The 23,112-nt window shown below is 41.7% G+C and overlaps 2 protein-coding genes across 15 annotated transcripts in view; one reads left to right on the forward strand and one right to left on the reverse strand.

The window, feature by feature from the left end:
- Window positions 1-637: 637 nt before the first annotated feature.
- Window positions 638-7,751, forward strand: LOC108438374 (zinc finger protein 260-like). Of its 13 annotated transcripts, none has more exons than XM_037540505.1 (5): window positions 638-787; window positions 1,263-1,526; window positions 1,728-1,838; window positions 1,936-2,056; window positions 4,883-7,751. In XM_037540505.1, exons 4-5 carry the CDS (start codon window positions 1,939-1,941, stop codon window positions 6,694-6,696), a joined length of 1,932 nt encoding a protein of 643 aa, XP_037396402.1. In that variant the 5' UTR covers window positions 638-787; window positions 1,263-1,526; window positions 1,728-1,838; window positions 1,936-1,938; the 3' UTR covers window positions 6,697-7,751. The 13 variants fall into 13 exon arrangements, with proteins under 13 accessions (XP_037396402.1, XP_037396406.1, XP_037396403.1 ...); XM_037540509.1 differs by having other exon boundaries at window positions 1,936-2,026; XM_037540507.1 differs by having other exon boundaries at window positions 641-924.
- Window positions 7,146-23,112, reverse strand: part of slc43a3b (solute carrier family 43 member 3b) — a 30,608-nt gene continuing 14,641 nt past the window's right edge. For both annotated transcript variants that reach the window (XM_017716156.2, XM_017716157.1), the window contains exons 4-13: window positions 21,718-21,764; window positions 20,898-20,974; window positions 20,535-20,627; window positions 20,247-20,386; window positions 16,214-16,353; window positions 14,358-14,501; window positions 14,151-14,258; window positions 11,619-11,805; window positions 10,954-11,077; window positions 7,146-9,014 (exon numbers count right to left, since the gene is read on the reverse strand). In XM_017716156.2, the coding sequence (XP_017571645.1) occupies window positions 8,895-9,014; window positions 10,954-11,077; window positions 11,619-11,805; window positions 14,151-14,258; window positions 14,358-14,501; window positions 16,214-16,353; window positions 20,247-20,386; window positions 20,535-20,627; window positions 20,898-20,974; window positions 21,718-21,764 (1,180 nt within the window). In that variant the 3' untranslated portion in view covers window positions 7,146-8,894. The remainder of the gene's footprint in view (window positions 9,015-10,953; window positions 11,078-11,618; window positions 11,806-14,150; window positions 14,259-14,357; window positions 14,502-16,213; window positions 16,354-20,246; window positions 20,387-20,534; window positions 20,628-20,897; window positions 20,975-21,717; window positions 21,765-23,112) is intronic.

Consider the following 23,112-nt stretch of genomic DNA (forward strand, 5'->3'; position numbering starts at 1 on the left):
CGGGAGTGAGTGGAGCCAGGGCAGCAACCGAGACCCCAACGCTTTATAGCAGCCCCCCGACAGTTAGACCACTTTATCTTCCAAATATTATGACTTTATTCTTCAAATAGTAAAACTTTTTTTTCTCTGAATATTACAACTTTTTTCCCGAAATAGTACAACTTAATATTATAACTTTTTTTCTCTAAATAGTATAGTAAATAGTACCACTTTCGGGCAGCATGGTGGTGCGGTGGGTAGCGCTGTCGTCTCACAGCAAGGAGGGTCTGGGTTTGATTCCCTGACCGGGTGACCGGGGTCCTCTCTGTGTGGAGTTTGCATGTTCTTCCCGTGTCTGCGTGGGTTTCCTCCCACGGTCCAAAGACATGCTGTCAGACCAATTGGACATGCTACATTGCCCCTAGGTGTGTGTGTGTAGTACCACTTTTTTTCTCGAAATAGTACGACTTTTATCTCGAAAGATTACGACTTTTTTCTCAAACAGCACGGCTTTTTTCTCGAAGTCTACTATTTTTATTTTATTTAATAGTGGCCCTTAAACGTCGTCGTAGACGTTTAGATTTTTTTTTTTTTTTCAGAAAAAAAAATCAGGCAATCTGGCAACCCGGCACCGTCCCTTCATCCGCTCCAGTAGAGGCAACAGCCCAGTAAGTGCTCCTCACCGTAGGGCGGCAGAGGAAGACAAACAAACAGTTTCTTCCATTCCTTCAAACCTTTCGGCACCTAACAAGCACATTTTGGCGACCAAAATATTCAAAAACCTTCCAGAAAATGACGCACAGATTTTGTGAGTAGCAAAAGGCGACGGTACCGTCACAGAGAAACATCAGGGCTTCCTGTTTTGGGTCGCAGCCGGTGTGAGCGGTGTTAGCAGGCTAACGTTAGCCAGCCGGGACTGACCGAAACGCTGCTGTTTGTTGATTTGTATGTTGTTTATTCCTGATTTAATGTAGTTAGGGTCGCCACCTCAGGCCAGTAAAGCTCCTGGACACTCAGTCACTTAATGTTTAGTCCTCTTTAGCAGGCAGGTGGCTGTGCTAATGCTGCGGTCTAATGGCGAGAGGATGTCAGCTCAGCTAGCGTTACGTGCTAACGCGGCTAATCTTTTTATTTACTGCCCTGATGAGCTGTTCGTTATTAACGCTGTTCCTACGTTGAGGGTCATCTAAACCAGTCATACTCATTATTTCTCATAATTAATACTTATTTGATAGGATATTAGGGCCGTGTGGAATAACATTACATTTTTTTTTACTGGACAGGAACCCAAAACTTTGGACAGTTGGCAACCCTAGTGAACACTCAAGGCAGGGGAACCCCACCAGTTCTTTAAAGGTTCCACACGATTAAATGGTTAAGATGTGAACAAAGCCACGAAGAAGGTCTGGTGTGAAGTCCTCTGTTCTAGAGAAACAGTCTGAATTGCTCACAGTGTTGGTGATGGGAACCAGACGTCTGAAGCCTCTGAAAGCTCCCTATAGAAAGCTGTTACATGAAATGGTTATGAAGACACTGGCTGATGCCCGGTACGTTGTTTTATGAGTTTTCTGATGGTTTTCATCCATCCATAGCGAGGGGCACATGCAGGGTGTTCAAGGGCATTCGTTCATTTTTTACATATAAACATATATGCACATATGAAAACTTAGAAGACGTGTAGTTTCACTTGCGCCTGGTTCCTATCGCCACCGTTGTAATGAAATCGGAGTCTGTAATGTTCTCTACAGTGGATCATTTCATATCACAAAGCTCCAGATGACTATGTGCATCGCGACAAAGGAATTGTGCAAAAACGTTGAAAAATCTGTGTAATTCCTGAGGGAAAATTTCATTTCAGGGTAAATGATGACGGACACACCCACAGAGGCTTTCTACTAGTCATAGTCAGTTCTTAAGCTGTCATGTAATGTATATTTGTATTTTTTTCCGATGAAGAATATGGCCCATTTTGTCGTCAGGGACACAAATCCTCGGTCCCTCAGGATCTCCCTCACGCAGCTGAGTAAGAGGGAGCTCCATAAATACGGTAAAAGGAGCCAAGTAAACGAGCTCCCATGTAACGTATGCCAATAGATCCTTTTTTGTCATTGGTTTCTGTGAGTGGTGTGTTTTATTTGTTTATTCGTTTTTGTTGTAGGGTTGGGCGATATGGCAAAAAATAACCGCAATATTTAAACATTTTCACAATAACCAATATGCATCACATTTTTTTTTGTTTTCATGAGGTGTGAGAAGTTGCAACAGTCAAAGTAGAACCAGCTAAATGCATCTAATATGCAGATTTTTCTCCTTTTCAAAGGGTGCATGGCACTAAATCCAAATGAACAGGAGTAACTAACTCTCTCTTTGTATTGAACCGTGCACTTGTGTATTGTACTGTACAACGTGTAAAGTACTGATGTCTACAATATGTCCAGAAAAGTATATTTGGATGTAAATTATCATCAATTTATCGACAAATGTCATTATATTGCCCACCCCTACTGTGCAGCCTATTGGAAGTGGTGAAAGCTGTGGCCTGCATTGCTTTGCCTAAACCCACTGCACTTAATGAGTTCTGTGCAGTATTAAAATACTGTGTCACTCCTGATAGATCACAGTATCAAAGTATCAGGTGAGCATGCATTAATTACATTATTGACCCTAAGCCTCCTGAGTGCTGGTCCGTTGTACTATAAGAATGACATAGATGACAGATCGATTTGATTGGACTGTTTTATTCATTGTTTTTCCCCTAAAATCTCTTTAAAAGTGGTCCTTGTTCAGGTTTGTGAACATTAACCAGACACAAAGCAACTTAAGATCAATTTCTGATTTTATTCTCATTCAACAGACTTTCTAAATAGTCTGAAGCACTTGACAACTAATCCATATTGCACTTAATTGTCAATTGGGGGGGGGGGGAGTAAATGTAAAAACTAAAAATTCTAAATATATAATAAAGGAATAAATAATAAACTTGGCCGTGAACATGACATTTAAAACCCTTCTGCCAAATTAGAGCTCCTTAACGAGCAGCTTGTTGCTACATCAGAGTAACGAGCTCCACCCACTCGCTGCTCAGCCGGCAGTTCGTTCTCCAGTTCCTTACACTAAATTCCCAAACTGTCGTCACTACTGCGCAGCTTTTCTGTCGGCCGCTGTGACAGAAGAACCTAAACAACCTGGAATCAGCCAGAAATGAACCCAATACCATTCGCCAAATGTGTCGTCTGATCTTCAGAGTCTGACCAAATCAGACTGAGCCATAAAACTGACCCAATATCAGGTTCAGCTCAGTTTGGTCAGTTTGTCCAGATCAGTATTAATGTTGTTTTGTTCCAGCCGGTCTGTAAAACTTCTTACAGCCCGTTTAGTTTGGTGAATGGTGCTGGGTTCATTTCTGGCTGAGCCCAGGTTGTTTGGCTGTTCTTCTGTCTCAGCTGCCGACTGAAAAGCTGCTCGGTGGTGACGACAGTTTGGGAATTTAGTGTCGTCTCGTCTTCAGAGTCGGACCAAATCAGCTGTCGGTTAAATGTGATCTTAACAGTGTCCGTTTTCTGTTTGTGGCAAAGTAAGAAGTAAAAACGTTCAAATGGCTTGAGCGTCTCCTACAGCTGTCAAAGTCGTTGCTTAGCAACAGTGTCTCGGTGGAGTGATGGTGTTTGTGAAGAAACTGTGATGTTATAGCGAAATACCTCTCAACCAATCAGCTTGCATAGCCGGAACTAAGTGTTGTATAAATGGACATTATACCATGCATATAGTGTTCACATCTATAAAATAAATGATTACTGAAAAGCTGTATCATGGTATGTCGACGTCATGGTATACAGTGTATGGCCCAGTGCTAACTTTAATAAGGCTGATATTAAAGCATCAGCCATATTAATCTTTTTAAAACATGGTCTCCTCGACAGCAAATAAAAACCGATTATGGCATTGAATTTTTGCCCAACAGATTTTCCTCCGTAATTCATGCTGTAGTTAATCAAATTCTTAATTAAAACTGCTTCCAATAGGCTCTGCTTGAACATTCACCTTGATATAATAAGATGTGGGTGGCCATAAATAAACACAGGTCCATATTTCCTGGGGAAAGAAAACTCTCTCAAAGAAAATATTCACATGTAGGTAATTATGATTCATCACCATTTAACCAAGCAGTCATTATTTAACAGTATGCACCTGGCTTGGTTCAAAGTAATAAGAGTGTAATTAATGTGATTGGTATGTCACCAGCTTCAGTCATTAGTGAGAAAAAAGTCATAATCAACTTAAACCGGACTGTAGTCCATCTGTTTCTCTGCATGCTTTGTTAGCCCCTTTTTACTCTGTTCTTCAGTGGTCAGGACCCCCATGGACCCTCCCAGAGCAGGTACTATTTTGGTTGTGGTGTGTTAGTGTGTGTTGTGCTGGTATGAGTGGATCAGACACAGCAGTGCTGCTGGAGCTTTTAAACACTGTATCCACTCACTGTCCACTCTTCAGGTTAAAAGGGGGCGAAAAACATGCAGAGAAACAGATGGAGAAACTACAAAGGGCACCTATACAGTAAGTGGAGCTGATAAAATGGACAATGAGTGTAGAAACAAGGAGGGTGGTCATGATATTACGCCTGATTGTTGTTATGTGTTCAGGGTATGTCACATTTTTCTGTCTTGCGTATTTCAGCAAAATATATGATCACACATTGTAAGGAAATGCTATAATCGTAATGTTCATGCCAGTTCATCTGTATGCATGCAAGTGGTGTGATATTATTTCTCATTCATGCATTTATCTGTTTGTGTGCATGTGTTTTGGGGTTACATGTGCTAACAAGATCATGTCAGTCGTCAAAGTGGCGTTTTTGTTTTGTCAATTTAATTTTAGCTCTGTTTTCTTTTTTTCTCCTTTTAAGCTCCCTTGCTTACAAGCGATGATGACATGGAATCAGATGATGAAGCTCTTCAGACTCGGTTCTCTCTGAGCAAGAGGCAGAAACGCAACAAACAAATCAGTAGAAGTCCTGATCACGATGATGACAGTGTATCAGATGAGGAAAGGTCCACTGAAAAGAACAAGAACCGTCCATTGTGGACACACAGCTACCTGAGCCCAATTGACAGTGATGTAGATGATGGTTCCTTAAAGCACCGGAGAAGAGGTGGCCCTGAAAGCGCCGAAGGACAAACAAAGAGTGCACAACAGGATGCTGTAAGTGCTGAAGTGAAGGAGAAGCCTAAAAGAGGATGCAAGGCCAAACAGTTTAAGGGTTGTAAATTCATCAGCCTAGCAGAAAATGAATCTAAGTCAGAAAGTGGTGTTTCAGAAGTGCCACAGAAGAAAAGGGGTCGCCCAAAAAAAGTAAAGCAAGCAGAGAATGTATCAGAGAGCTTCGTCCAGGAATCCAAAACAAAAGCCAGTAGAAAAGAAAAGACTAGAAAGCAACAGAACCATAAACAGACCAATAAACATATCCCAACAGAGACGGCTTCTGACCCTGAAAATGAAGTCGCTACCAAGAGGGCAAAGAAACAGAAAGCACAGACCTCCAAGAAGCCAAGAGGAAAGCGTAGCACCACTCCAGGAAGCGCTGCAAGCCCAAACCACAGTTTGTCTGACTTGGAGGACACAGCAGGGTGTCAGAAAAACAAAACGTCTTTCCAGAACTTTGAAAGAAGTTCGGACTTGGAAGATGACGGATCAAGGGGTAGTAGCCCTGAGCATTCGGATAAACATACTGATGTCTCGGGTAATGAAGTAGAATCAGAGTCGTTGAAACAGAGTTGCAACAAATTCAGAAAGAACAGAAAAAGCAGTTGGGCTCTTAAAGACCCTTCCAGTTACTCTGAGTCAGAGGATGACGAAAAGAAGCAGCGCAGGAAAAAAACGACCAAGGGAAAGAGGCGAGCTTCAGGGGACTCCGATTTCTTGGAGTGGCCTATAGGTGGTTCTTCAGCCAGGCCGCGCGCCAAGAAAAAGGAGGTAAGAGAGAGCAAGTCAAAAGGTCCAATTGAGTGCAAAATATGTGGCCGGAACATCAGATGCAAGGCCATAATGGAGAGGCACATGCTCACGCACACTGGCGAGAAACCGTTCGAATGTGATGAATGTGGCAGACGCTACACCAGCAGTTCCAACCTGCGCATCCACCAGCAGAGCCACACTGGTAAGATGGACTACTCCTGCGAAGAATGCGGGCAGAAGTTCACACACCTACCCTACCTGAAGCGCCACCTGCTCAGGCACTCGGGCAAGAAGCTGCACATGTGCGACCAGTGCGGCAAAGGCTTCATCCAGAAGTATCACCTGACGCGCCATCTACTGGTGCACTCAGGCAAGATGCCATACGCATGCGACAAGTGCGATGCGAGCTTCAACCGCACGGATTACCTCAGCCTGCACATGCGCAATGTGCACCTGAGTGAGTGCAGCGAAAATGACATCCAGCCTGAGATCAAGAGGCCCTACAAGTGTGACGTGTGCGACAAAGCGTTCACCACACGCACCACCCTGGATGCACACGCGCGAGTGCACTCAGGAATTAAGCCGTATTCTTGCAACATTTGCCAGCGCATGTTTAAACAGTCGAGTCAGATGCACTCGCACTTGCGCACGCATTCGGGGGAGAAACCTCACTCCTGCAACTTGTGCGGAATGAAGTTCGCACGCAGAAACTATGTTAAGGTCCACAAGGAAAAGAGACATGCGGCTAAAAACGACTCTCCTTAAAGTTCATGATCTTCCATTCATTGTTCAAGAAGGCGAAACTATTACTTCACAGACACCCTTTATTATTTTATTTTGTATCTGAGCTTTTATTTGATACTTGGCAATTGAAGATCTGCATAGTATATGTCAGTAGACATGCACAGATAAGACAAAGCGGCCTCGGCCTTGCGTCTTGGCGGTGACGATCCGTTTCTGTTTTTATCATGGATCCTCTCATTTTGTTAGGATATACGTTTTTCATTGCAAATCAGTCCATGGGTTAATATTTATAAAAACATCAATTTTCTCTTTGATCGCATTTTTTTTCTGTCAAAGATGTCCTCTGTAAATTTTACTTTTGCCATTGCAGACTGTTTCTTTCTTTGCCTTAAGTGCTGAAATGTTAGATTAAGCTCTGGCAGTACAAACCGGTATTGGTGTACATTGGTGAAGAAATTAGTGTACTCAAATTTTATTAATAATATTTTTATTCATATATTTTTAAAAGTAATACTGAAAAGCATCACAGTGTCTGGAATGTAAGGCCTCTTGTGCCCTGCAGAGGGCAGCACACTTATGCTGCTATATGCATGCCAGTTACATGGGAGAAAGCTTGCACTTTCTACACTATACATGCTTATGAACAACACTTCAATGTGTGTGTGCAAACTATGTTGATATTGTTCATATCACTGTTGTCGAAAGAAAACCTTGTATCTCCATTTGTATGGTTTTTTTACGTTTTCGACAGAATTTGAAAGTATATGTTTCTTTTACATTGTAAATTTCATGATGGATAGACCAAAAAAAAAATAAAAAAACGCCCCAGAAGTCTGGTTCCATTGACTTACATTGAAAGTAAAGTAGGTTTGTTCCTTCTCCTGTAAAGGTACCATTTGGAAGATACAAGGTGTTCTTCTGACATCAGCAGGGTATTACTTTATAATACATGTCCCAGAGTACACTGTATACAGCACACTGTTTAGTAGCCATTGCATTGGTTAGGATCTGTTGGTTCTTACACCAGGGACCTCCAGTTGGTGCACATTTTTGCTCTATCCTTATGTGTTGCAAGTTAGGATGTTGCAAAAAATATGGACCATCTTGAGGGTCCCTCAGGACTGGTTTGAGAACCACTGCTGTTTGAGAACTTGTGGGCTGAACTTAACAGCTGCTCTGGTCCCTTTTAAGTCTTGCACTCGCATTAGCCCAGTGGGCATCGACCCTGGTTTGCTTTCCAGGAAACTTTAGTCCCAAACGGCAGTGAACATGCCATTCCCCCGGCCTGACGCTAAAGCAACTCATAAAGCATTCTGAAGAAGTTAATTAGCTGGAGCAGGTGTTTCAGATTGTGGTTAGAACTAGATAGCTCTCCAGGACCAGGGTTGGTGACCACGGTCGTAGCCTATGTGCTGGCTAACTGGCCTTAGATGTTCAGCAGTGGCTGAGAGGTGGAGTCTGCGTAGGTGGGGTAGGGGTTTAACACCGTCTTATGCCAGTGGTGTCGAATCTTATCTATAAGAGGCCGGTGTGGCTTCGGGTTTCGTCCCAAACGAGCTGGAACACACTTCAAACTCACAGTTTCTGAACAGCTGATCATGCACGCTCCTGCTTGGTCAGAATGAAAACAGGATAAGGTTTGACTGCTCTATGGCCTCAAACACAGCGGTCTCAAAGGGACCCTTGGGTGATCCATATTTTTGCTCTATTGATGTGTTGGAAGCTAGATTGGAGCAAAAATGTGGACCATCTGAGGGTCCCTGAGGATTGATTTCAGAACCACTGCTCTAAACCTGGGGTCCTGGAGATCTGCCATCCCGGAGAGTTCATATCCAGCACTGCTGTCTCACACTGTCAGATTCCTCTGAAGGCCTTGATTACCTGGACCAGGTGTGTTAGATTAGGGTTGGAGCTAAACTCTGGTAGTAGATCTCCAGGACCATGATTTGGCACCCCTGCTCTAACAGAATGAAAAATTCACATTATAAAAAATGTTTTGTAAGGAACATACATTCTCATTTGTGCAAAGCAAATTGGGCAGTGATAAACATAAAAATAGCTTAATCATCGTTCATATTCAGCCAGTACTATAGGTAACAAAGACACTAATGCTACTTTCTATACGAATGCTGACTGGAGTGGTTCAGCATTTATTTTGTGATTTACTGGAAAACGAGCAATGCTGGAGGTTAAAATAACATTCCCTTGGTGAGGTGGTCCTAAGAGGAGGTAGGGTTGTTGGTCTTGGTCCGTTCCGCTGCTCGACGCCGGCAGTGCAGGTAAATGAAGACGGGGTGGATAAATGCCAGGCAGCTCAGGATGGTCAGAGCAACGTTTACCTAGAGCACAGGTAAAGGCATCACTTACAGAGACGGCACATTCTTTGGACAATAACAGTATTAAGTTACAGTTTAAACAGGTTCAATTTTAATATGACTCCATGTCCAGTTCAGTAAAGTTAGATAGTCCTCTGGCCTCACTGGGAAGAGTTGAGGAGCTTAATGGCTCTAGGGACAAAGGATCCCCTGAGTCTGTCGGCTGAGCAGCTCTGGGACAGCAACCTGCCACTAAACTTGCTCCTCTTATCAATGATGATGGTGTGCACAGGGTGGTCATCATCATTCATAATGGAGAGCAGTTTGTACAGAGTCCAGTAGAGTGGGTAATATAAGGATATTGATCATTATGCTGTAATCTCTATTTTTCTGAGCATAAATTTATGCCAGTTTTATTACAAAGAGGTTTATGGGTTCTTTTTGTAGTTACACTTTATATACTGTGACTTCCACTGTTGATAGTACTCTTAATGACCCTGACTGCAAAGAAAAAGTTTAATCCATATTTTACTACTTAATTGTATGCTGTTATTTTGGGCTCATGGAATTTTAAATGAGTTGCTAAGTGTCCAAAATGAGGCAGTAAGACCGATACTAAGCTGTAGTGATAATGTGTTGCGGTGAGGGTTAATGAGTAGAACATAACTCAGAGTCTAAATGTCAGATGTTTATGCGCTTTGCTGGAATGTGAACACATTTGGGAGGTTTTCGTCCATGGCAGTGATGGGAACGTTGTGACCCAGCCTCGATAAGCAAATTCGGAAACACTTTCTATGAATTTCACCTTTATAAGCATCAATAAATACGTTCATAACATGTTATCATGCATTCCTAAGGCATTTTAAGCATGGCTATAAATATAAAAATGCATTACATGTTATAGCCATGCTTATTGTGTGTTATGAATTGAAACATAATGCATTAAGTACTGTTCATAACAAATTATAAGAGCTCATAAGCTGTATTTGTACGCTCTAAGCAAAGTGAAGCGTACTGTACTAAAGCCTCCTCCAGGGTTAAGAGTGAGGCTTCGAGTTGAAGTATTTACTGAAGAATTTACTGAAACACTAAAACACAATAAAGCTCATTACAGGCTTCAAATGTCAGAGTTTAAACCAGAGCTGCCATCAGTGTTTCACCCAATGTGGGAAAGTCAATGTACACCACTGTTAATGTGCACCACCGTTAGCCTGGCACTCACTTAACACTGCATATCCAATAGAACACTAGCAGAAATCAGGCTTACTGTACTGTAGTGTAGTGTAGTGTAGATGGGAGTGAAGGGTTCTAGTGTGTGACGTTAGAACCAGTGAGGGAACAAATTACAATGACAGCACTCGACTGTCTCACCTCTCCAGACCTTCACAGTAACCTCACGCTCAGTGTGATGTCAGAGGGGGGTCGGGGGAGGGGCTGATCAGTACTTGGTTTACTGTGATGTAATGTAGTGTTTAAAGTGAGAGCACTGGTTAGGTAAAGCACATTATAGCAATAATTCTAGGCTGGACAGCCTGTTTGGAGAATCTGAATATTCAGGACTGAAGCCCCTAAGAAGCCCTAACAGCACCAGCGCTGAGATACTATAATACTGGAAATCCCAGGGTGTAAATAAACATATTTGTCCTTACACTCCAAGCTGGGACTGACTTCTTTGACACTAACATTATAACATGTTATTAACACTATTTATAATGCATTATATTAACAATGCATAATGTATAATAAACATGGCTATAAAGTTTAATTCAGTATAATCACTTTTTATAAATATTTATAACCATGTTTATAATGCTATATCAATGCATTATAACATGTTATAAATGTGTTTATAGATGCTTATACACGACATTCAGCGTTGCCACAAATTCTTTAGAACTGTAAGGCATGTGTGAGTGAGACAGAGACGATGACGTCGCGTATGCTGTGTGTGTGACTGACTCACAGCAAAGGGGTTTCCCCCCAGAGGTCCATTGATGAGAGCGAAGCAGGGATACTGCAGGAGTGACACCACAGCTGAGAGAGCCATCAATGTTCCATACAACTTCCCAAAATGTGCCGGAGGGAATCTGTGCGCACACAAAACGTTTAAAGCGTTAGTTTGGTGACGAAGCAAATTTACACATATTTTTATGTTTTTATCCAGGGGATAAAAGGTGCTGTAAGTTAAGGGTGCTGAAATTTTCAGCGGAATATATGTGATTGACGCTGGGCCAAATTCGTAAAATATTTTTAGATAATTACATCAAACGCAGTTCTATAACAAATGTAACTGTAATTGCAGCAGATGTTGTAAGTGGCTTGGCTCACTGTAATAAAAATGCCGCGTTAAGCCAAAGTACCGCAGACTTAGAAATGTATAAATAAAACAAAAATACAAACTCGACCTTCAAACAAAGACATGTAGGTCTTTACTGCACTCAGTTTGTTTAGTTTTTTAATGATTTTTAGCAGTGCCAGTCCCACAGTCTGGAGGTGCTATGGTCCCTCAGCACTCCTGCTTTCCACTTCCATGCTCTAATCACTAACAATGGACAGAAGTTCACCACATGACCGGTGCTCACACCTTCACTGACTAAAACTTGGGCTCGTTTGTTTGTGTGAACTTACGCCATGCTGATGAAGGCTGCATTGCCTCCGTAGAGGAAGGACCTGTTGAGGACTTGCAGGATGAAGGTGAGGTACTGCAGGGGAAGGAGAGGAATGGCAGCACACAGGGAGAACAACACACACTGCAGCACCGTCACAAACAGAGACAGCACGGCTGCCTTCAGGTCTGCCTCAGTCTCACTCTGGCCTGCAGCATGAATACAACCAGAAAACAGAAAGCAAAGCTGTGGTTTTTGGGATGAAAAGGAAAACCATGAACTGCACTAATGTGTGCCTGAGTGTTAGCAGCTGTATTCCCAACCCTGGTCCTGGAGACCCCCTACCTGGAACATTTCAGTGTATTGTTCCTGCCCATAGCACATCTGATCCACCTGATCAGTCACTCAACCAGCCCAAAAGAAAGTAATAAGTAAGAAAACATTTAGTAAATTTAAAGTGTGGTAATTAAGGAGAGGACACACGATGCCATGGAGGCTGCATCGAGTTTTAGAAGTACAGACGTTTTATGCGTGGTTTAAATGCACATATCATGTGATGAATAAACGAGGCCTCAGGATGCATCGGAGCGCCACTGAACTCTGGAACTTTGACACCTCGGCCGAGTCAGTCATCTGATCCCAGATCCCCAAAGGGCCTGACCACAAACAGATAATTCCTAAGTAATTCTAACATATCATAACTCGTGTTTTAGTGAGAGAAGAGACGGCATATTACTTGCAAGCCAACATTAGTTCGCTGTGAACTGGGGAGACCCTGGAGGTGAAGCAATAAAAGAAGTCACCTCAACTCCAGCATGGCAGAACAAAGAAAAATGATGAAAAATCAAGAGAGTGGTTTTCCTTCTGTACTCCCACCCCAAGTTTGAGTTACAGCACAATCACAGTGATATACATAGATGTTCAACGGCACCCTCACAGTCAACATACCTTTGCTTACTGTTATGTGTGTTAATCAGTAAAACTTCAAGACCCATGAGTCATTTAGACATGTATGAGGTGGGGCTAGAGGGGGAGACGAACAGTTGTAGTGGAAGCATGGAGAACCCAGTAAAGCACGGTTAAAAGAACCAAGCCAGTTTGTCGTTTATTCTACCTAAAAACAACACACTTACCTTTCGATAACTGTTAATAATGAGATGCATTAGATTTGGACTGGAGGTAAAATGTGCAGGAAGTTTGATTTTTTTGTTTATTTGTTTATTTTTAGGATCCGCATTAGTTACTGTCACGATAGCCGGTATTCTTTCTAGGATCCAGTAGAACTATACATTACAAAATAGAGTCAATAAAATAATTAATAAAAAACAAAAGGAACCTGAGAGAAAGAAAACACAAGAAACATGAAAAAATTAAAGCACAAATAACAATAGAAATTTTATTGAAAGTGGAAAATTCAGAGTGAAAGAAAAGGTTGTTTGGCATTTCTCACAAGGAACTTAATCGACTCTATTCTGGTAAGCATCTACATCCCTGCCCACCATGAAACTCCATCATAGTGTTCTGTCGAGAACTGATCTTTAAAAAACAGTGTTCAATGAATTTAATCAATTTTTTGAACATTATTTTGCCCTCAAGTTTAGGCAGTGAGGCCAGTAGGGAATTCTACTCCTACCACTTCACAGCTCTACAAATTACTGTTCAACACGTGTTTAGTTTTTGCTGTACGTAATTTAAAATAATTGTTTGTGGTATTATTTCTCAGGCAGAAAAGGGTGGAATGCTCTGTCCAGGTCGGGAGTGAATTCTTGCCCCAAGTGAAGGAGTTTAAATATCTTGGGATTTTGTTCACGAGTGAAGGAAGGATGGAGCGAGAGGTTGACAGGCGGATTGGTGCGGCGTCTGCAGTAATGCGAAACTTATACCGATCCATCATGGTAAAGAGAGAGCTGAGCCAGAAGGCGAAGCTGTCAATTTACCGGTCAATCTACGTTCCGACTCTCACCTCTGGTCACGAGCTTTGGGTAGTAACCGAAAGAATGAGATCGCGGATACAAGTGAAATGAGCTTTCTCCACAGGGTCGCCGGGCTCTCCCTAAGAGATAGAGTGAGAAGCTCGGCGATTCGGGAGAGGCTCGGAGTAGAGTCGAGAGAAGCCAGTTGAGGTGGTTCGGGCATCTGGCAAGGATGGCCTCTGGACTCCTCCCTAGGGAGGTGTTCCAGACATCTCTGACAGGGAGGAGACCCCAGGGAAGACCCAGGACACGTTGGAGGGATTATATCTCTCGACTGTCTTGGGAATGCCTCGGTATCCCTCCGGAAGAGCTGGAGGAGGTGGCAGGGGAGAGGGAGGCCTGGGCCTCTTTGTTTAGGCTGCTGCCCCCGCGACCTGGACCCGGATAAGCGGTTGAGGATGGATGGATGGATGGATGGATGAGTGTATTAGCTTCTCTACCTTTTCAACGCTTCACTTGATCATAAAGATCTGCTGGATATTTTTGCCAAACCTGTCTTGGCTGATTGACTACCTTTGGTAAAAGACATTCAACTTTATGCCAAACTATCCTTTCAGTGTGTTTCTGTTTTCGGATCTGACCTGCTTCTCTTGGTTTTCCTTTGTGGCGGTCCAGGATAAGTCCATTCCAGGGGGCACACAGTATCCCACACAGCTGGGTGATGGCGAATGCGTTTGTGTAAGTGCTCACTGGAAAAGAGCCGTGACAGAGATACAGACATGATCAGAGCCTGCGGTGGTATGTGTGTGTACACATGTTGGCCTCTCTATCCGTGTGTCTTTCTGTACCAAGGCCAGGGTCTCCAGCTGTGAGGCGACTGAGCATAGGGTTGAGAGTCCCGATGAACAGGTAATGCCTCAGCTGCATGACTGACAACCACAACAGGTGCAAGAAGAAGAACCAGGAGAGGATACAGCTCTTGAAGCTTCGCTCTGAAACATGGAAACAACACAGTGTACAACAGACAATTCTGCACACATGAAAACATGCATGTTGATCAGAAACTATAACCCAGTTCACACCTGGCATTAATATGCATCCTGGGTGACATGATCATAGGTGATAAGTATAGGTGTACAGGAACATGCACAGGTAGACTTTAGGAAGGCCTTAAACCCCTGCCCCTTCTCCCTCTGACTGCAGAAGTGCCCTGTTGGGTGGTGTGTATAATAACTGGATTTTAAAAATTCCTGCTCCACTCTTCACAATTCATTTCAGAGATTTAAGGCTCAGGCTTGTTAGGGAACAGAGCTTGTCAGTGGGTTTTGGTTCTGCAAGATTCATCACTCTTGGGCGCCCCATATGGTGCAGTACTTCTGGAAATCCCACCAATAAAATATAATGATAATAAAAAATATATAATAATCGTTGTAAGAAAACATCATGTTCCATAATGCGATTATTTTGAACAAACATCATCAAATAAAATATTTTCCCATGCAACTACATTATCAGACTATCTGAGACATTGTTGGCTTTATGTATGTGAAATATAGTGACTCTTTGTTGAGCTGCTAGTGAGCAATGATGGGTGTTGGGAGGGGCAAGAATGCCTTGCTGTAAAAAACAATTCTTATCTCTTCACAAAAATGACTGCTGATATCCACACTGGCCTGAGTAAAAAGTGCATGAGGCTTCCTTTATTGTTGGATCTATCGTGATTTTTCCAAGTGCACAAGCACAAGCTCACCTTTAACAAAAAGGTATACTTACAGTTCATCTGATAAAATAAACTTACATAAAGTTCAAGTTTAATTCCCGAGTATACATTATGTAGTAGGTATACTAATATCAGTGTACTAGTGGTATGGTTTCAAGAAGTATTAGAAGTATTTTGGACTAAACTGACACACTTTTTACTTTATAAAAGTATATTTTAAAGTATACCACAAGTAAAATGATATATCTCCTTTGGATTGTGGGAGAAAACCCACACAGAACATGCAGACTCCACACAGAAAGGACCCCGGTCACGCGACCGGAGAAATCAAACCCAAGCCCTTCTTGCTGTGAGGCGACAGTGCTACCCACTGTGCCACTCTGTTACTTCATACACTGTTTCTTTATACTTACTAATACTTAGTACTTTAGTACTATAGTTACTTATACTTAGTACATCTTAATCAAAAGTTTAAGTACAAGTATAGGCTGAATATACTTAAACTTTTCTGTATACTTGTACATATAAGCCAAGTATACTTAGTATAATTTTATTTAGTATATCACTGATAAGTACATAAAAGTATACTAAAGGCATACGCACTTATTTTTTAGTTTAAAAGAAGTATACTAACTTTTAACTAATAACACATTTAACTAAATGTATTTTTTGTAAGGGCAATCAGAGTGATGTTCAAACTGATAAGCCCTTACTGTATTGTTTAATCAGAGTAATGATAAAACACGACGATTTTCCACACTGACGCTGAACACAGTGAAGCAATGTAAACAGCAGACGTCACAGTTTGGTGCTGCTCTGCTATAAAGCATTAACTACATTAAATGTTACTAAAATTATGTGCAGGAACCACAAAACATGTGCATAGCATTCTCCGTATTTCATTTAGACTGGATTACGACACTGAAAGTGAATCAAAGGCAGCTGGCAGACCAGCACAAGGACCGTAATGCAGTCTCCTCTCACCTGCTGTCTCAGTCTTGGGGGCTTGGCTGGAATTCTCTGTGTGAAATGGCGTTGTCTCAGTAACCTGGGAAGTCTGAATGTTGCTGCTTCCAGCTCCATTTTCTTGAGAGCGAGACTTCCGTGCATTTCCACATTTCAGCCTACCACAGGAAATGAGACATTGAGACACAGTCCATGATGGGAATGTAATGGGTTTTTACATACACTGCATGTTTTCTTCAGCTTATCAAGTAGAAAACTGTTTAGAGCCATTTTTACCATTTTTCATTGCAAAGGCTGCAAAACTACTACCCTGGGAATATTGATACAGTCCACGCATTTTATCCCTTTGTTTCCCTTTCAGGTGTTTAAACCACTTTTGGGCCAAGTGAGTTTGCTTTTAACAAGTTTGGAAAAAAAGGCAAATCTTATAGGTGAGATGTTGTCTTCATACCAAAGAGAACACTTTGATCAACAAGAAGCTAAGCTTTGCAGAGTAAACTTTAAATCTAGTAACAATGTGTGCTCAATAAAAGGGCCGAGAAAGCCATTCAGACTAGTTTGATGTGAAATGCTCCATTCTAGCCTGCCGAGCCAGAATTGTTCACAGTGGTGGTGATAGGAACCAGATATCTGAGGAGTTTAATGCCTCTAAATGCTCTCTCATGGAGTGGTATTACAGAAAATAGCTATAAGTTTGCAGCCTGAGACATTCGTGAGATCCTATGATAGATTTGAGCTTTTAGAGTCAATTCATGGTGGAGGAGTACTTGCAGGGTGATTTAAGGTAAATAGTTCCCAAAGAAAACTTTTTCTTTTCAGATTGACCACTATTTCATAATCATCAGTGTTACATGTAAAACTCAGAAGTCATGTGAAGGTTCATTGGTGGTTGTGGTTAGTAAATAAAATGGCATTGTAGACATTTTGACCTTTGGTTCCTGTCAGCGCCACTGTTCTCTACAATGCTCCATTTCACATCAAACCACTCTGACACTGTTTACATCTCCACCACTGAATTATGTCATAATTTGAAAAAGTTGGTGGAGTTCCCCTGGCCTTATTTTCTCATTTAGTTAAAAAGTAACAGTGAACACCGAACAGGACAGGCTGCCTCTATACTTTTCAAGGACAGTTCATCTATTTTTTCCATGGTTCGATTCCAAGGAAAAGTTGTGACACACAGAGCATTTTTTTATTAATAAGTGATCTCAATTTCAAGTTACCATGTTAAAATAGCAAAGATTTCCGTCTTGGTACAAAAGGCACATCTACAGCAGACAGCAGGACTCATTTGGATTGGAGTTGTTTTACATTTCATGTGTTTTTCAGATGAAGTCAGGCTGCTTTTGCTCCAGAAAACGCATAATAATAATAATTAATATTGTATGGCATTTGCATACTATCCCATGTATGTTGTTCTGGAGGAAGGGAAGAGAATAACTGTAGATAACTAATAGAAGAGAATGCTTAAGTGCCTTTTAGTGCCTGTTTCTGTACACATAAGATTTGTCGCTCATCTGTAGGCGTAGTTTAAGGCAGCTACCAACAATTATTTAGTAATCACAATCTAAATAATTCATTTACATGGCAAAAAATACTTCAGCACAATGCAAACCTAAGGTTTTTACCTAAAAACCTTGTCCAGTAAAGGTTTTAACTGCAGTCCTAACAGTTAGTGGCATCTTTCACAAATACATGCCAATGTTTTCATATGCTTGCTTGAAATGAGGTCAATAAGCTACTTGCTAAAAAAAAGATTTAGTAAAATGGCATGAACAAGCCTTACTTACACATTAAAGATAAAATTAATATATAAAAAAATAATATTGAAATGCTTTTTTTAATTTGTACAGTTGTTTGTGAACCATACTGTTCAGAACCACACCAACCTGCCTGAATTAAGACCTGGATGTGGTTTGAGTGGGTTAACAGAGGTTTTGGGCATGTATTTACAGAAACAGTTTGGGTGACTATTGAGTTCCAGTATTTGTTAGCAATGTTAGCCTAGCAGATCAAGTTCTAAACTAAAGGTGCAACATTTTGATACCAAACATGTCGTGGCTGATTAACTGCATTTGGGATAAGTGGAAAGTCCAGTTAACTATATTTTTGCTGAACTATTCCTTTAAATGATTTTGAAAAAGTAAACCACTTAGTATCCAAACCTTATGACACTAACATGCTACAATACCACTAAACTATAGGCTAAGTTCATGTGCTCGTTTATTTATAGACTTTTAATGTGGGAATTAGGAAACTGCTTACAAGCTTACAAGTTTCTGACCAGAAATAAAAGCATCTCTTTTCTCCATGGCGTCACCACATTGTGTGCTGTGCTCAAACGGGTTTTTGGAGAGAGGTGCTGCGAATACTGATTGAGTGGTAAATGGTTCCTAAGCTTGCAATATGCAAATCAATGCGTTTAGAGAGTCCAGTGTAGAAAGCCCAAGTGCAGTACTGAGGAACAAGATTTGAGGTTTGTCATTTACACATTGAGTGTGTTTATACATTAGTGTCTGTGTTTACATGCAAGGATTTTCGCCAATCTGATTGAATACAATCGGATTACAGACTCAGACTGAGGTGTTTATTCTCACTCTGTTCAACTGTCTAATGAAAATCTTTGTTTACATGCTCGCTACGAGTAATCCGATGCAAAATGACGTGCATGCGTGGAGCAGCGCTTAGAGTGAACGTTACCATGACAGCGAACATCACGTGAGGTCCAGTCAGAGTGAGATGAGCAGCAGTGAGCAGTGCTTGTGCTTTAAACTGACATCAGACTCAGAAAAACGTCCTTCACATGCACTTATAAAGCAAGACGTCGTGCTCTGAGACACATAAGCTGGATGTCCGTCCCACCGCCGTCTTTTAAAGCTCAGAGTATAAACCTCGTCTCCTCTGCAGACCAGCTTCTGTTGAACGTTATAAGCACGTTATAAGCGTCTATGACGCGACGCGCATGCGCAGAACGTACTTACACATTCCGATTGTCGTGTAATTGGATTCAGGCGTTTACACGATTATTATTCTTCCATTTAACTGATTATTTAGAGGTTTACCCACCTCGTTCAATCGGATAGAAATTGTATTCCGAATGGCCTCAATCGGATTAGTCTATTCCGATTGAGGTGTTTACATGGATGTATTCTGTTCCGATTGAGCTATTAGTCGGATTATTAACGGATTATCAGGCTGCATGTAAATGTGGCTAGTGATCCGATCATCAATCAATCGGATGTCTGCAGTTTTGATTATTCAAATGGTAAACAGCACATTCTGATCTAGAAATCCAGATAAAGAGGCTGGATTTTAGCTCAATAATCAGATTTGTCAGCGCATGTAACTCAGATTTCTTTCCGATTTAAGTGACCCTTATTAGTTCCACAACGGGGAAATTTCACCTCCGCATTTATCCCGTCCGTGAAGTGAAACACCATTCACACTCACTAGGGGGCAGTGAGCACACTTGCCTGGAGCGGTGGGCAGTCCAATCCGCAGCACCCGGGGAGCAGTTGGGAGTTAGGTGTCTTGCTCAAGGACACCTCAGTCATGGACCGTCGGCTCTGGGAATCGAACCGGCGACCTTCCGGTCACGAGGCTGGTTCCCTAACCTCCAGCCCGTGACTGCCCCCTGATTTCTCAGTCTGCGCATGGGCGGAAAAACAGACTGGAAATAAGCGAGCAGCGTCGCTCAGCAAAACACTTGGAGCAACACTGAAACCAAATACATGCTTAATGAAATTGAAATATTCTTCATCTTCTAGATGATGTATGTTCATATTTTCTGGTAAAGTGGCGAAATGTTTTTTTAACAAAGCCGAAGTTTGGATTACGTTACGTTTACGTCGCGTCTTCTTCTGTGAGTTTATTGGCTGGTGGCAAAGCAGAAATCTGATTACTGTCTGACTCATGCAGAGCTTTCCCCATTATCTGATCTAGTGCATATAAACACACTGATTGGATTACTAGCAAAATTTTATCAGATTACTGATACAAACGCACTCACTGTCATAGTTCACATGAAGAGGGAATGGGATCTGTAGTTTACCCGTAGCTGTAGTTCTCAGGAAGAGGGTAGGGTATGTGTGAGCGAGGCATCAACAGAAAGGTGCGGATCAGATGGACCACACTGCAGCTGGACAGGAAGATGAGGGCAGCACGTAGAGACACACCATCTTGATACAGAAGCTGAGAAACAAGAAACAGTGACATCACCATCTTCATCTTGTCCTTCTCTCCATCATCATCGTAACCAAATAAGACTGTCTAACCCTTGAACTTCACTCTTTGTAATTGTGAGCTGTACTATTTGTATCGCTGAATTGTTTCTACTTACCTTGACAACAAGGAAGACAGCAGAAGAAGAGTCAAAGGCTCCATTGTACAGGGTTATGATGGTGGAACGATGGGATCCAAAGAGATTCCCCACCTGGAGTGTTATATATGTGAATGCATATGTTTGTGTTAAGAGGTTAAAAGGGAAAACAGCTGAACTTCTTGAGTTTCAGACATCACAAGCTCATATGTGGGACGTACGTATGTGGTATGTGAACCTCAGGGCAAATTCACACTGTTAATGTACTGTCTCTTGTGAAAGCCGATGACTCTTATTTTTAGCAACAATGAGAAGCTGGGTTCATTGTCATGATCTTCAAAGTTCTGTGCTGGTTAATCCCTCAAATGGTCAAGCATATCATACCTGCATGTTAGTGACTAAGAACAGTATCCCTCCGACAGCAATGAAGGAGAGAGCGGGGTAGAGGAGGACTGAGAGTGCTGTGGGAGAGATGAAGAAACAGAGAGAACTAATCCAGTACCAGTCAACCAATTGAATTAAAGAAAAAGCAAAATTAAATATATGAGGAAAATTGCTGATGATATAATGATATAATCTTGCTCAGAATTCCACTTTTTTGCAAACATTCATGGTAAAAGACCTTTCAAGGACCTTAAATTTAAAAAAGTTGAACAAACAAAATATAGTAGTGATTAGAAACTTTACACAATTTAAACCCTCAGTATAGTCAGCTTCATAATTACTGGCACATTTGGTAAAGATGGGTAAAAACCATCATACAAAAAAATATTTCTGCTTAATTAGCTCAATCTCACTCTGAAATTGGGGGAAAAAATCTTTATTTAGCACTCTTTTAAATATATATATATATAAACCTGCCCTTGACCTTTTCATCCATCTTTACCAAGGGTACCAATAATTATGGAGACTGGCAAAATTAGTGTAGGAATCAGGCAGACCGAACTTTCACTCCCATCAGTTGTCTTGTATGCAGACAAAACTTTGACATGGTGTTCTAAATGCTCTTCATTTCTACATCTTTTTTTCTAATTTATATATTAATTGTAAATGTGAAGCATATTCATGAAATTTTTCATTCTTAAGACATTCCAAAACTAATTGATTTGGCCTCCAGACTCAGACTGGACATGAGAACCCTGACTGATTTGTGAAGTTTGAAGCTGATGTGCAAATGTGTCCAGTGACATTAGAAATACCTCACCAGCATTTGAGAAGGATATCAGCAAGGTCCCAGTGGTGTAGATAGATCTGAGAGGGGGAAAGAAAAAAACAGAAAAATTTAAAATTACAGGCCTTGGTCATGTTGGGAGGGGAGGGGGGGTGGGGTGTGCTGGTCATTTCTTTCTTATCAAGGTTTTTCCACCCACTCAGTTCTGGACATAATGAGTTACTACTCACCACTACAAATAGCTAGTTTAGTGTTCCCAAAGAACATTTGATGCTGCCAGTGGTCAGGTTCAGTATTGGTATAGACCACCTCATACCCTCCTTGATAAAGCATCTTGGTGGGCAGACCAGTTGACCATGTGCAGGTGGTACTGTCTCTGTTCAGCTTGAAAAACAAAGCCCCTTTACTAAATATCAGTTGTCCAGCTGTAACTAAGCTTAGAACAATATGCGACAGCATTGCACATGAGGAATATACACACTATACTGCCAAAAGTGTTCACTCGTCTGCCTTCACACGCATATGAAGTTGAGTGACATCCCATTCTTGATCCATAGGGTTTAATATGATGTCGGCCCACCCTTTGCAGCTATAACAGCTTCAACTGTTCTGGGAAGGCTTTCCACAAGGGTTAGGAGTGTTTATGGGAATTTTTGACCGTTCTTCCAGAAGCATATTTGTGAGGTCAGACACTGATGTTGGATGAGAAGGCCTGGCTCACAGTCTCCGCTCTAATTCTTCCCAAAGGTGTTCTATCGGGTTGAGGTCAGGACTCTGTGCAGGCCAGTCAAGTTCGTCCACACCAAACTGGCTCATTCATGTCTTTATGGACCTGCTTTGTGCACTGGTGCGCAGTCATGTTGGAACAGGAAGGGGCCATTCCCAAACTGTTCCCACAAAGATGGAAGCATGAAATTGTCCAAAATCTCTTGGTGCTGAAGCTTTAAGAGTTCCTTTCGCTGGAACTAAGGGGCCGAGCCCAACTCCTGAAAAACAAACCCACACCATAATCCCCCCTCCACCAAACTTTACACTTGGTTATACTTTGTTATAATCCCACTGACAGTTGACTGTGGAATATTTAGTAGTGAGGAAATTTCACGACTGAACTCCACAGGTGGCGTCCGATCACAGTACCATGCTGGAATTCACTGAGCTCCTGAGAGCGACCCATTCTTTCACTAATGTCTGTAGAAGCAGTCTGCAGGCCTAGGGGCTCGGCTTTATACACCCATGGCCATGAAAGTGATTGGAACAGCTGAATTCAATTATTTGGATGGGTAAATTAATACTTTTGCCAATATAGTGTACATCACATACTCAGTGATCAAATTTTACTCATAAACTGAAGCTGTGCAGCTAAATTAGCATTATATGTATGGTTAGTGTATTTTGTTACTGTTATAATGTACACCTGTGTGACAGAGC

Source organism: Pygocentrus nattereri, chromosome 8 (assembly GCF_015220715.1).
Source record: "Pygocentrus nattereri isolate fPygNat1 chromosome 8, fPygNat1.pri, whole genome shotgun sequence".
In the NCBI taxonomy this organism is placed as follows: Eukaryota; Metazoa; Chordata; class Actinopteri; order Characiformes; family Serrasalmidae; genus Pygocentrus; species Pygocentrus nattereri.

Coding starts and splice junctions, on each gene's coding strand:
- LOC108438374 (XM_037540505.1), top strand. CDS start 1,939: ATGGCCCATTTTGTCGTCAGGGACACAAATCCTCGGTCCCTCAGGATC. Junction 2,057..4,882: donor CCAAGTAAACGAGCTCCCAT/GTAACGTATGCC, acceptor TCTCCTTTTAAG/CTCCCTTGCTTACAAGCGAT.